This window comes from Penicillium taxi (genome assembly GCF_028828555.1).
Source record: "Penicillium taxi strain IBT 34144 chromosome Unknown utg000003l_segment0_segment0, whole genome shotgun sequence".
NCBI classification, from domain to species: Eukaryota; Fungi; Ascomycota; class Eurotiomycetes; order Eurotiales; family Aspergillaceae; genus Penicillium; species Penicillium taxi.
Genome location: NW_026643205.1, coordinates 3,767,837 through 3,781,407, shown reverse-complemented (window position 1 = coordinate 3,781,407; position 13,571 = coordinate 3,767,837). Strand labels below are relative to the sequence as shown.

At 44.2% G+C, this 13,571-nt stretch overlaps 4 protein-coding genes across 4 annotated transcripts; 1 reads left to right on the top strand and 3 right to left on the bottom strand.

Annotated features, from left to right (window-relative positions):
* Nucleotides 1-2,200: 2,200 nt before the first annotated feature.
* On the bottom strand, nucleotides 2,201-3,095 carry N7495_004838 (uncharacterized protein; the record flags this gene model as incomplete). Its single annotated transcript, XM_057207489.1, has 3 exons — nucleotides 2,201-2,327; nucleotides 2,395-2,513; nucleotides 2,568-3,095. 3 exons carry the CDS (start codon nucleotides 3,093-3,095, stop codon nucleotides 2,201-2,203), a joined length of 774 nt encoding a protein of 257 aa, XP_057065169.1.
* A 1,713-nt stretch (nucleotides 3,096-4,808) lies between these two features.
* Nucleotides 4,809-5,642, bottom strand: N7495_004837 (uncharacterized protein; the record flags this gene model as incomplete). The annotated part of the gene is made up of 1 exon (XM_057207488.1): nucleotides 4,809-5,642. One exon carries the CDS (start codon nucleotides 5,640-5,642, stop codon nucleotides 4,809-4,811), a length of 834 nt encoding a protein of 277 aa, XP_057065168.1.
* A 318-nt stretch (nucleotides 5,643-5,960) lies between these two features.
* N7495_004836 (GMC family oxidoreductase) lies at nucleotides 5,961-7,973 on the top strand (the record flags this gene model as incomplete). Its single annotated transcript, XM_057207487.1, has 5 exons — nucleotides 5,961-6,310; nucleotides 6,366-6,395; nucleotides 6,443-7,328; nucleotides 7,379-7,877; nucleotides 7,930-7,973. 5 exons carry the CDS (start codon nucleotides 5,961-5,963, stop codon nucleotides 7,971-7,973), a joined length of 1,809 nt encoding a protein of 602 aa, XP_057065167.1.
* A 90-nt stretch (nucleotides 7,974-8,063) lies between these two features.
* On the bottom strand, nucleotides 8,064-10,694 carry N7495_004835 (Zn(II)2Cys6 transcription factor; the record flags this gene model as incomplete). The annotated part of the gene is made up of 6 exons (XM_057207486.1): nucleotides 8,064-9,054; nucleotides 9,125-9,288; nucleotides 9,347-9,556; nucleotides 9,615-10,022; nucleotides 10,090-10,476; nucleotides 10,596-10,694. The coding sequence occupies 6 exons, from the start codon at nucleotides 10,692-10,694 to the stop codon at nucleotides 8,064-8,066; spliced, it is 2,259 nt and encodes a 752-aa protein (XP_057065166.1).
* Nucleotides 10,695-13,571: the final 2,877 nt, after the last annotated feature.

Sequence of the window (13,571 nt, the reverse complement as noted above, 5' to 3'; positions counted from 1 at the left end):
AGAAAAGAAAAGATAATCGCGGCCCGAAAAGCTTACAAGGCCCCTTGATGGGCGAAATAGAAACAGGGCAATAGGATCAAATTAGAGACTAGTCATCTTGCGATTCGCTCAATATAATTCGACCCTTCTGTAAATGGGCGTTCTAAGCGACAAAGCAACGATGTCATTATTGGTTGCAGATTCCAGAGTACTATGGGGCGCAAGCTAGGCAGTGGGGCAGCGATAGAAAACTGGAGATGTTAGATTGACAGCTATTGGTGAGTACAGAATGATTGGAAAAACCTTCCTATCTAGCCTAATTAATCCTGAATACGGAGCACTAAGTACTGTTTACCCTGATACCAGAGATAAATGATGCTGGACATCGTGAGACTCCTCATCTTCTAATAGATAAAGTAAACAGATTAGAGCCCGGGATCCTTATTGGCTCTACAGAAAAGGATGAATTAGGAAACACAGAATCATCAATACCATCAATACAGTAATGCCGATACCACAAGTACCTGTAATAATATACTTTCTTACTGAGTTTCGACTGGACGAGGCGTACTAGAGATACAGGGATTGGTTTATTTTTGATATATATTATTTTCACTCCTCTCCTGATAAGGGCTGATAAGAGATTGCAGGGATACATTAGTTTCATTCAGTTTAGTTTATTACTGGTCAAAGCGACCGGTGTGTATCAGTCAAGACGTATGTCTTCTCAATGCTTAGATAGTCAATTTCCTCTTCAGGCCATTCATACGTGCTTTTACTCGAAATAATTACTATACCTTATCATTGGATCTCGCCAAATAATCAGATCAAAAGATTGAAGAGCCCAAGGATCAAGAACCCTACAAGCGTTCTCTGTCATCTGTGACCGGGTCTGTCCACCCACCATATCGGAACCGCGCGTGCTCTTAACCTCTAGGCGCATGTCTATCCCGGACCTTTTGATCGCGGTATTATCTCGATCCGTAAGCTACCTGAGGCTACTCGCGACAAAGGCTGGTTATTTGATATTCTCCTTATCCAAGACAATGTCATGTGATGGGAATCTATGTCGTCAAGTATTGTTTTTAGAATATGGATTGTGATCTAAAAAGCATGCAACGCCGAGCGCAGTATAGGCTCAGGAAAGGTGTCACGAGCTGACCTCGGAATTGTCTGCGGCCGATCTCAATGTGTATCCATCACCGAGTGGTGTCACAAGTGCCACAATCAAAGACTTGGCGCTCAAAATGAAATTGAGCCAGAGATTGGACCTTACGTCGTACGCTCGGAAATCTTTTTGTAATTGGAGCTAGCGGCTCTGTATTACTAGTCAGAATGGCTTCGCAGTGAGGTAACATAGCATGTACTCGAGACCCCACTAGGCCCTCTTTCCAATCTGGGAAGGCTCCCGAGGTCTCGATCTGTATTTCCTGCGTCGAAATCATGTCACCTAGATTGATCGCTCCTCATTCGGAGAACATTTCCTGAACCTGGGAATGCAGCCGAGACTGTTTTGATGATAGATACTAGATATCGCGTATCTATAGCTGCCGGCTAGTCTTCTTCTTTCCTATTCCAGGTCTATATACCCGTGCACTCTCATAAGTAATCAGTTCATATATCCGAAGTTGCCCAGATGTGGTACTCACATAGCCAATGGCCGTTTACGTTGCTGCACTTTTTTGCATCCCGATTTCTCCCAAGAGTATCTGGTGGGTATCTGGTGGGTATCTGACCAAGCAGATAGACAGTCTGAGACAGAATTGTAGTGCCTAGGTGCGAGACTAGCGGAAATAAAGCCACAGATGTGGCAGCGTACGATAAAGAATGACGATGAAAATAATCATATATAATTCTACATACCACTCAAGGACTAGGTACGGAGTACCTAGTTACGGTAAGAAAAAGAAAGAAGTGGGCCTCGGGAGAGCATGGCCTAAGGCTCGTGCTGCCTAAGGTCACCATAACTATCCCCATTGAGTTCCTTAAGCATCTAACAAAGAGCTGAAAGAGTTTTTAACAGTTATATGACTTGGTAAGTATTTGGAAGATCTGGAAGATGAGTGTTGAAATAGCCTCATTGATAAACATACAATCTTCCTCGAACAAAAGTAAACAATAAGACTACTGCGCAAGCAGCTACCAAAGCTCAAAAGTACTCCCAACTTCATACATCAGTCTTTCACAGCTTCAAGGGCTCGTCCAAGCATTTTGTGACAAGTTATTCACTAACTTCTTCTTTCTCCTCATACATTTCGTCTGTAAAATTCCCAATTTGCGCAGTTATCACCACACGCCTGTCAAATTTTGCACTGAATTCTGTCCTCATGTTCTCGGTCTTGGTCTGCCTAGACAAGTTGTCGAAGCAGCGCTTTCAGGACGCGGCACTGTTTAGCTTCAACTCGGGGAAACCACCTATGGGTATCTTGCGTGTACTCGGCGAGCTCTGAGCGACTGCCAAACCGTGGGGGCAGCTTACTTGTTACCAAGCAGTCCAGAGCATCAACAATATTGACATGGATGCGTGTCAGCGCCTAGAAACAGCTCAAATATTAGCTTGTTCTTTCTTTATAAGGGTTGAAATCTACTTTGCGGCATTGGGTAATAGACAGAGGAATATTCTCAAGTCCAACAAGCTTGCACATAGCCTGCCACTCGCCGAGAGTCGGAGCTTTTCCAGTGCATTGGCCCGTTTGATCAACCATGTATTTGTTCATGACAACAACCATGGCGCGCTTCCACTGGCGTTTCCAAGTCTTGCTTCCCTCCTTCCACTTGCGGAAGCGACCAAGTCGTGCAAACTCCTCGCTGATGGGTGCCAAGGGATCATAGACGAATCCGGGAAATTCGTCAAAAAATTCCAGGCCGGTAGATGGGGTCAAAAGAGGAGTAGCTATCGGAATCAGGACCTGTCCAGTAGACGCGACTGTTCTATCCGCCATTTGGTCTACCATCGCGCGCTTCCACTGGCGTTTCCAAGTCTTGGATCCTCTCTTCCACTTTCGGAGATGAGCAAGTCGCTCGAACTCCACGGCGACAAGGGCCTGCGGATCATACACAAATCCCATCCATCCCCGAAACTCATCAAAAAAGCGTATGGTAACGGAGTAGTTCATGATGGGTGTTGGAGGTGTGGATATTAGGATCCGCATCTGGATAGAAAGATGGGGGTTCAATGATGGCAGCGTTAAGGGTGGTGGTGATAGGGATGGGGTGAGTATGGGATGGGGATGGGATGGGGAGATGAGGTTGGAGTGAGTAACGAGAAATCGTACCTAGATAAGCTGAAAAACAAAACACAAAGCAAACTAATGGTAAGAGTGAGGTTCATTACCTAGGTACGTCCAAATCACTGTCTACATGAAAGCAATAGAGCAGTTTCCGAATCTACAATGATCTACAAAATTGTCCTTCAGTAATTAATATCCAGCTCCAAATGACAGCTGTGTTGGATTTATATCTCCGCTAACTCAGTTAACCCATATGCAATGAAGACAAACCAAGTGAAAATCATAGTATTATGGTATAAGCTAGCGTCAAGAGACGTCTGCTTATTACACTAGATACTTTATCGAGCAGAAACTGATAGGAGTAAGGGCCAAAAACGTCCTCTATTTAAAGTGACGAGCTCATGAATGTGGATTCAGCTGGTATATTGACTTAATCCTCGCCTTCCGTTGGAAACAAGGGAATCTGGTTTACTGAAGTAAATGGAGTCGGGAAGTGAATAGAACTAGTGGGTGGAATCGGGGCATATCCGATTCCATCGCGGGAACTTAGAATGAACACACATCTTACCGCACACTTACTCCACGTATCAACTTAGTAGTAATAGTGCATTGGGATCCCTGTGAACCGACTCCTTCTTTGGTCTGGAGCGCAGCTGGGGCATGCTATTCAGATGATATGTTGAATCTGGCAGAGGCCAAGGGCCAAAAATTTCCCAATGAATGATTTCCAAGGCTGAATGACGTCCATGATAATGGAACGAGGGAATACACCCTAAGCCCAATATTCAAGCATCTTCTAATGATTGGTTTGAAAAACTCACAACAGATACTAGACAAGAGAGCACAAAGCTTGGAGACGCAGATATAAACTCAAATAGAGATATAAGCTCAAATAGAATTAAACAATACTAGGCATAGAAAATACGTTTCTTCCAGCGATATCTAGATTTTGAACATGATCCTCATGGAACATCTACTCACCAAAGGACAAAACAACAGGAAAAATTGATGCAAATGACAGTTTATAGGTCCCTATGTACCTAGGCAGTGGGTGGATTCTGAATTCCCAGCTGACCTGTCAAATGGATTCATAGAACAGACGACCATTCCATTCAAAGCGGCCTTACAGCATTTTGCATAGTGGATGGAACCGAGTGAGCCAGATGCACTTTCTAGGTATCTTCAGTCAAGTAGATAACCTATTATCTTCAAAAAGCATCCGTTTTCTGTCTCTGAATTGAAATATAGTGAATAATTGGAATTAGAACAAAAAATTCATGGTTCAAAGCTGCAACTTTGTGCATGGTGATGGAACTAGCTTTTGGGCCTATCTGTTTCTGACGTTATGCGACCTTCCTTCAAAGCACATATATCAAAAATTAATTCGCTTTCTGATATCTTGATGTTCCTTTTTACCTTTCAATATTTTTCATCGCACGCATTGAAATTCTAAAGATCGGTCAAGAGGTAGCCTCCAGAGCCGCACTGGAAACCTATCCACCTCACTTGCCCCGGAGCCTTTTTGTATTGAATATTCGATCTAATCATTAAGTCAGTTGAAAATTCAGCATTTGTGGTGCACAAATAGACCTACAACGTTTAATTTGTACTCAAGGCGAGTTTTGACATTTCTCCTGTGAGTTCAGTGATGTCGTCCGAGACGCCCGCATCACTAGAACACACGGCAAGTTCCGACATATTGCCAGCAATTTCATCCATCGCATTACGTTGACGAGCGGCCTCACTTTTGTAAGCCTTGTTCAGCCTTTTTTTCCGGGTCTTTTTGCCATGTTTCCAATCCTGTTCGCGAGCAAGTCGGTCAAAGTTCTCCTTCACAGATGCTCGAGGGTTCCGCTTAAAATTGCGGTAGTTATCAAAGAAATAAGGCGACTGGATAGTAATAAAAGGGGGTTTCTTTGAATTGACTCTCATCCAAAGATTTAGCTTCTTCAGATTTCTTTTCCAAAGCTTTCCACCGTTTTCCCAGCCTCGTTGGCACGCGAGTCGCTCGAACTCCTCGCCGTAAGTTGCCTGGGGGTCCAGCTTGAAGTCGTGGAATCGTTCAAAAAAGGGCAACTTTTGCTTTAGCCTTTTCTTGATAGAGGAATGCCCCATTCGCCAGTGTCGTTTCCAAGACGCTTTGCCTTTCTCCCATCCTCTCTGTTCAGCAAGTCGCGTGAATTCTTCGAGGAAAGAGGCCTTTGGATCATGCTGGAATCCTGGAAATCTTTGAAGAAATGGGATCATCATATCGGGTTGATATGGGAATTTTGTGTTGATCAATTTAATCCGGTTTGCTTTCCAACCGTTGCTGTTTGGATCCCATCCTCTCTCTCGAGCAAGTCGTGCAAATTCCTCCTCCCAGCCCGCTTCGGGGTTGTGCTCGAAGTTTTTGAACTCAGCATAAAATTTGCCAGCGGACGTTTCTAACATAATTTGTTATCCCAGATTAGAGATGCGAGAAGGAAGACTTCAACGGGTAAGAAGCTGTTGATTGATGGGTAACTTGTGGAGTTGAAGAAGGGTGGTGAGGTTCAGAGGTTGATGATGAAAATGAGAGAAAAGACTGTAAACAAAGTGCACCAAATGAGACAAACCAATCAAAGGAAAAATTTGAGATTAAGAAAGAGCTTTTTATGAAATCAACATGGCAGCAACAAGGCAGTCGCGATCCAATATCATATTAAGACTCACACTTCTGTATTGAACTATCTTTAATTCATTGTCTTGACCTATACTCCTGAAATTCAAATGTTTGACTTCGTATTGAAATCAGTGATCTCAGCTATTCTCACATTACTCCTATGGCCACTATACGAAGCCCGTTTCCCCTTTGACTATGTTGTTGTCGGTGGAGGAACGGCAGGGCTCACCATCAGTACTCGACTAGCTCAGCATGGGTTCCAAGTCGCAGTGATAGAAGCAGGCGGATACTACGAGCTCGAATGGCCATTATCAATGATTCCTGGAGCCGCCATCATTGGAGTTGGCGCAGATATCAGCACTTCATCGTCTGTGGACTGGAATTTTGTTGTCCATGATGAGCCTGGGGCTAATTATCGCGACATTCATTACCCAAGAGGCAAATGTTTGGGTGGATCGTACGCACACAGATCTCCTTGACATGAACTAATAATACTGACTGTCTTCATCAAGTTCGGCCGTCAACTTTCTGATGTATCAAAGGTGAGCACTCATCTTAGATCGAGCCTCCTCATTTTCTGATTTTTTAGACCGTCAAAGGATACTATGACACGATGGGCGGACCTTGTCGACGATCCTAGCTATCTTTTCGACAATATTCTTCACCTGTTCAAGAAGACAGTCACATTCACACCTCCCAGTCTTCGCTCTGCCTGTGCAAGAGCACTATTCAACGATTCCGCCTTTGACCCATACGGCGGTCCATTGCACGTTTCGTACCCTCAAGATCGAATGCCATTTTCTACCTGGGTTCGAGAAGGAATGAAAGAAGTGAGAATCGAGGAGGCTCATGACTTCAACAGCGGTTCTCTAATGGGACATCAATTCTGCACAATGACAATCCGACCCACCGATGGCATCAGGAGCAGCTCTGAGTCAGCATTCCGGCAAGACTTACTCCATCTGCAAAAGTCACGGAATCTAAGGATCTTCAAGAAGACTCTAGTGAAGAGGGTTTTATTTGATGATCAGAATCGAGCAATAGGAGTGGAGGTAAAACGGAATTGGATGTGGAAATACAACCTAATGGCCTCGCGAGAGGTGATACTATCGGCAGGTGCTTTCCAGTCACCACAACTTCTCATGGTTTCCGGCGTTGGACCTGCTGATAAACTTGAAGAGCACGGAATTCCGGTGATTGCCAATCGACCCGGTGTTGGGGAGAACATGTGGGACCATCCTTTCTTCGGGCCATCATATCCAGTCAAAGTAAGAACTTTCACAGCACTGACTCATGATCTCGGGTGGCTCTTGACTCAAATCAAGAAGTACTTCTTCCACCATCGTGGGCTGTTGACAAACCCCTCTACGGACTATCTTGCTTTTGAGAAGATACCGCAAAGCCTTCGAGGAAATCTCTCATCTCAGGATGAAGATAGTCTTGCTTGGTTCCCTCAGGATTGGCCGGAAGTCGAAGTAAGTCACATTCATGTTTGTTAGCTGTATGAATACTGAGATTGTCTTAGTACCTTGCAGCTTCCGCATATGTTGGCAATTTCTCAAATCCTTTTTTGCAACAGCCTCATTCCGGGGAATACGGCTCAATTATCGGAAGTTTGGTTGCCCCGACTTCTCGCGGAAAGGTAACTATTCAGTCAGACGATACAGCTGACGCCCCGATCATCCACCCAAACTGGCTTGACACTGCTGTTGATCAGAAGATAGCGGTCGCATTATACAAGCGCATTCGCAATATATACCAGACCGAGGCCATGCAATTTATCTTGGATGGGCCAGAGTCTTTTCCAGGGCAGGATGTGCAGAGCGATGCAGAAATTCTAGATGTCATCAAGTCGACACTCATGACAATATACCATGCGGCGTGCACATGCAAGATGGGGCTGAGAAACGACAGTATGGCGGTTGTAGACAGTCGTAGCCGTGTTTTTGGCGTCAGCGGTTTGCGAGTGGTAGATGCCAGCGCCTTTCCGATTCTTCCTCCTGGTCACCCTCAATCCACTGTCTGTGAGTACTCGTCATCCGAACCTAACTGTGATTTGAAGCTAATAAACCACAGATATGCTTGCTGAAAAGATAGCTGCTGACATTATAGCCTCTTGAGAGTGTCTATATATGTCTGTAGTTTGCTGTGCGGGTTTGTTTATTGAAGACTGGTTATTGACTAGGGTGGGTATAAATATCATTAACAATTCAGTTTGCTCTACCACAACCCGAGGTCTCTTCTAGGTACATCTGATTCAAAGTGTCAAACATATTATAGTCGCTGGGTAGACATTCCGGCGTAAAAGCACAGCCAAGATTATTGGCAAACAGCTCATCAGAAGTTTGAGGGTCTATCATGTTTGAGTGTCCACCCAAAGGGAACGTTTCAGCTGTGAAGAAATTTTCATTCGGCTGTAAAAGAAGAGGATCTCCAAGGGAAATAGGGAAGGGTGTGGCAAGCATATTCTCCACAGTAAAGAGTCCATCAAAGTCCTCCAATGGCGGAACCGTATTCCCATCCGGAGGAATTGGCCCAGGCATTGGACATGACACGTCTTCCGGAGGCCGAGGAAATAGACGGGAGCCAAAACGATGTTCATAAACCTTTTCAAGGTTCCGGCCGATGCGCTTGGCAATATTCCAAGAAGTCGACAGCTCCCTGAAGATCTGGAAGAATAATGCGACAGCATCATGAGGATTCGAAGCAGGCGAAGTGTAAGAACCATCAATAGGCGGGTTCACACAACTCTCAACTTGAGCAGAACATAATCGCTCAATGATGACGAAAGCAGTAGAGAGAATACAATGAGTCGCAGTAATAGGACTGAGTCTGAAACTACCGAAGGTCTGTCTGTATTGCTGACTGAGATAGCACATGGCCCGGATAGAATTGCAGCTGGTTGAAAGCGCCCTTTGGGTTCTTGGGTCGTCGTTTGTTGTGTGATCTTGTTCTTCGTGGTGCTCTACATCGCTCTTTTCTTCTGAGGGGTGATTGATCATGAAGGGACGACAGAGCAGCAGGTGGGCTGTGTGATAAATCATGTACAGAGTGTAGATGTGGGGAAATTTGGAAGGGACCGATTGCTGGTTGATTTTTAGTTCGGAGGGAAGATCGTAGTGCCATGTTCTAAGCTGCAGAATGCAAGAGTCGAAAAATGCCGAACGTTGATTTGCGTGGAGTAGTGGCTTTGGCGACCATCTATACATTTGAGTCAGTACTGAATTCTTGAGCCGTTCAAAATCGAACAGTAACACGAGATACAACTGACAGTGATAGGAGGATTTTCTCAAGGATTCTGCATAGTTCAATCATCGCTCTGTGTAGCAGAACAACATCACGCTCGGAAGCGGCTCGAGGCTGTCCATTAGCGGCTGGTAGATGAATATCCAAACCGGATTCAATATCAGGAAGTTTAACTGCACCTTGAGAATCCTATAATTTGAGATCATATCAGCTGTGAAGTTGGAACCGAGAGGAAAGGGAGCAATACAAGGAGTGTGCAGACCCTGCCCGTGTAGCTTGCGGACAGTTTATCATGGCAGTACAAAGCCCAGTAAACCTTTCTTCGCAGCTCAATCTCATCAGTCGGAAGCGCAACTTTTCCTGTAAGTACAGCCGGATCCATGTTAAAGCCCATGTCAATAGCCAATCGATTAGCCATACCCTGGTGGAGCCATCCAGCAGCGTCAGATCCCGTTGCCTAGTGGTTAACCATATTAGCGATAGCACGCTATCATTGAGCACCAGTGAATACACACAATGTAGAACGTGCCCATGATGGCCAATCCCTGGATAGTAGTAATTGTAGGCCAGCGTAGATCATGCTGGAGCAAGTTCTCCGCCTTAGCCATGAAAGCCTTGCCAGCTGTATTTGCATCATTTGGTTCAGATCGTACTTCAAGCAGATCGCAATATCGAGATCCGAGTGCAAGAATGCAGTTGAGTAGGAATGGACTGCTGTATCGACCGCCACAGACCAAGCTGTCACGAAATAGCCGTTCACAAACGACCTGTACCCAAGGCTGTTCCCACTCGAAATACAAATCTATTAAATGAGCCTGAAGTTCATCGGAAACGGACATAGAGCTCCCAACTAAAACATCCGTGTCACAGACAGCAGTAGCAGGAGCAGAGGCATAATTATCAGAGGTATATCCCGTAGATGGCTCAGTTAAGCAAGTCACATCAGAAGAATCTATCCATCATCAGAACTCCTAGCTCAAGAAAACGTACAAGATACTCACTATCTGACGACCGAAATAGTAGCCTTCCGCTGGTGGGACCAAAGTAGCGAACCTCACCATCCTGATCAAAATTCAAGGATTCATCCAGAGTCAGTGCACCATCAAAGGTCACGCATAAATCATCCACATATGAAGCACCAGACGCACAGGGGTCTTGAGTTGGATTTAAATCTTCATTTTCAAGCATGAGCTGTGCAATGGCTGCATCTGCATCGATACCATGAGAGCGGAGCACACGTTCAAGGATATCAATCCTGTTGCGTAGCATTACTACATAAGACTTCGGAGCTGGTTGTCTTCCGTCCTCTGCGGTGGAATATTCACAGCGGATGCCACGATCAAAACACCGTGCACAGGATGGTCGTACTCCGTCACACTAAACCTTAGAACGTTATTTTAGCAAAGTGATTCAAAGTAATTGCACCTATCAATATCCATGGATTTGAAGCTAAGGCAGTGTTCAAATTTAGTATTCAATGCCATTTCAGTACTGACTTTTGCTCTGCGGTGACGGCATCCTTCACAAGCTCTCGAGGTATATTTTCTCGTCGGTCGCTTGCGCTTGGTAGAATCTTCAACCGGTGCTTTGAACATTTGGTAAATTAAAGATTTAAGGAAACAAATAGGAGCCTTGGAATTTTGGGATCAGTTGTCGCTCTATAACTTATTTCGGATATGGATTACTAATTTGATAACTAAACGCATGGCTCACTAAGCGACTATCTTATTAAGGGGTTATACCGGATTAGGTTAGATGATTGTAGTACAAGAATACTAAATGTCAAAGATAGATACATATCATGATATTGAGTAAAAATCGGCATGATATCATGAAATAAGCAATCAAATATACCCGTGCTGAATTACGAGCGTGAATTCAAATGTGAAGAAGTATGGAATTCTTATGAAGGAGCTGACCATGCCAACGCTAATGCCGGACTTCCATGGCAAATGGACGGGTTGAAACTAGAGATCACTTCAAATATCAACTCCCAAACTCAACACCACGATAGATATCATTGGTATAATGTAACAATCATCAGTGAAGTGGACAAGCTACAGAGATATGAGTTTGAATGCTGTGCTTTGGGAGTGAAAAATCCTTATCATGGCCTCCACAATCGCAAGCCTACAGAAGGACTGCCGCTCCGAAATCTATATTCAACAATTTGATTCCTCTGTTTCAGCCAATATTCTCACCTCTTCCATCGCTGTGAGGAGTGCGCCGCCAGTGGTGTGCGACTCGAGCACGCGCGCAAGTTTGGAGAGATCCGGCCGAATCAAACATTATACCTAGACAACGCCAATTCCCTGGCCAGATTGATCCCCTGGGTTTTGCCAACAGTCGCGGCCTCTCGACCACTTCAGTGAGTCTGCTGGCCCATGCCAAATTATACTGAATTTGCGTCTGGCTAATACCACTCCAAGTGGTGATTGAAAGACTGCTTTGGCACATTCTTGTCAAAATTCATTCATCTAGCAGGAGAAGCGAACATTTCAGCAACTCAGCGAAAGCAAGACCTTTTCAAGAAGCTGCCAAACTACCTTCGAGTGTCCATGATTAGCTCAGTCAACAAAATCAGCCATTTCAAAAGGAAGGTTCGAGGCGTCAAAATAGACTAGAAACTGAGCCAACTAAAATTGAAATCCGACCTGACAAAAACGATGCAGTGTGATATTTTCCCAGTAATGGTTCACCCAAATCAAACAGTTCGGCCAAATGATACAAGTTGGGTGGCAGTTCTGATCACCTGATTGGATTGAAGATATCCGACGCTCCTGGCCCTTCCAACCTCGGCATGCATCAAATCTTGTATCTTAATGGAAAGAATCAGGTGATTCAAACTTCCAAGGTTTCTTATTTTCTACGGGGTAGGAATAAATTAGATCCTGAAACACAGAGGCAAAACATTTTCAGGGCTGTGTGAGTGCGGTTGAACAAAGAACCCCGAGCAGCTAGCTGTCTAAAGAAAAAGGAACTGTTCGACTACTGGCCACGATGATGCAAGACCTCCAGGGCTAGAGAGAGTCAATAGTCAGGACTCTCAAATCAATGGACTTTCTAAGCCCCACTTATTGCCTACCTCAGTGACGACCATGAGATATGACAACATACCAAGAGCTTGGCCAATCTACACAGTACCTAGGCACAAATGATCTACTGAATCCCAATCTCTCTACCAATGAAATTATCAGAGATTTCACAGATGAAAAGTGCGACTCCTCAATTGGAATCGGTAACCTCGGTAAGATCAAGCAAACTTAGATTCAACAACAAATGTTGGCGAGCCGAAGTTTCCACGTAAAACATACTATCATTGTAATGGATCAATGATCATCATCACCCATTACTCGATCAAGCTATGGTACTCGACTGCCAAAATTGGTTCTTATATTCAAGAACAGATAAGCGGGGTTCCAAAATGCAGTGCCTTTGATATTAAGTCATACATATGCAGCCCTGGAGTGATTGGACAATGTATATGCGGAGAGTCGAAGTATAAAGTTTACTATAGTACTCGGGGAGTACTATAGTAGGTATTAGCTAGGTAGACTTGGATCATGGATGAAAATATAACATCGACATAGATATCTCAAAAAAGGGTCATTCTACTTGATAGGTATCTCAGAGTCTGGTAGAGACCATCAGATGACATACTCCGTAGATGGTAGACGGTAGACCCCGTTTCCCTTCAATTGGAACCTTGGATTACTTCTGATTTTAATCAAAATTGAGTTTGAGTTGAGCTGAAATAAGTGTGAGAATCTGAATATGTATCTGAGTAGTACCATTCTCCACTGCAACTCTTCTTACATATACCAGTAAGGGACAGTATATGAATGGTGGCGTTTGCGGGGCCGCAGCCAATGATGTCTAGCCTCCGTAATCATACCTTAGGTTTGAGATCCTATTCCCGTTCAGTAAGTAAGAGGGGAAATAGCAGAGAAGAGTTGAAAACTAAGTATGGTGGCGTCCGTGTAGTGTAGAGCTAGTGATGTTAGGTGCAGGCGGAAGGAGATCCCAATGGAGGATGATGAGGAAAATGAGGAAGATGACAGGGAATATTATTCTAGGCCTATGAAAGACTCGATACTGTCAAGGGCGGGTTTTGTTTCCCTTTTCTTCTAATTTATTTCTCTCCTTACTCCATGCTACATGTTTGTCTATTTCTATTCGGGTTAGTTTTGTTTCATAAATGACAAGGACTCTACTAGGAAAGAGTAACACAACACCTCTAACGTTAAACGGAATAAGTACTACTACTACTCTTAAAATGATATAATACCTTGTACTTATACTTTTGCTTCTAGAGTTTGATGCTTCTATGGGTCTATCTAGTCTATCTTTAAACGTGGTTACTACTTAGCTCCCCACTTATCGTGCCACAACCCCAATGTAATTCTGATTTCGTTTGAAATAAACAAGTTAAAATGAGATAGCATTCTAGAAGTATCCAAGTACCTATAACT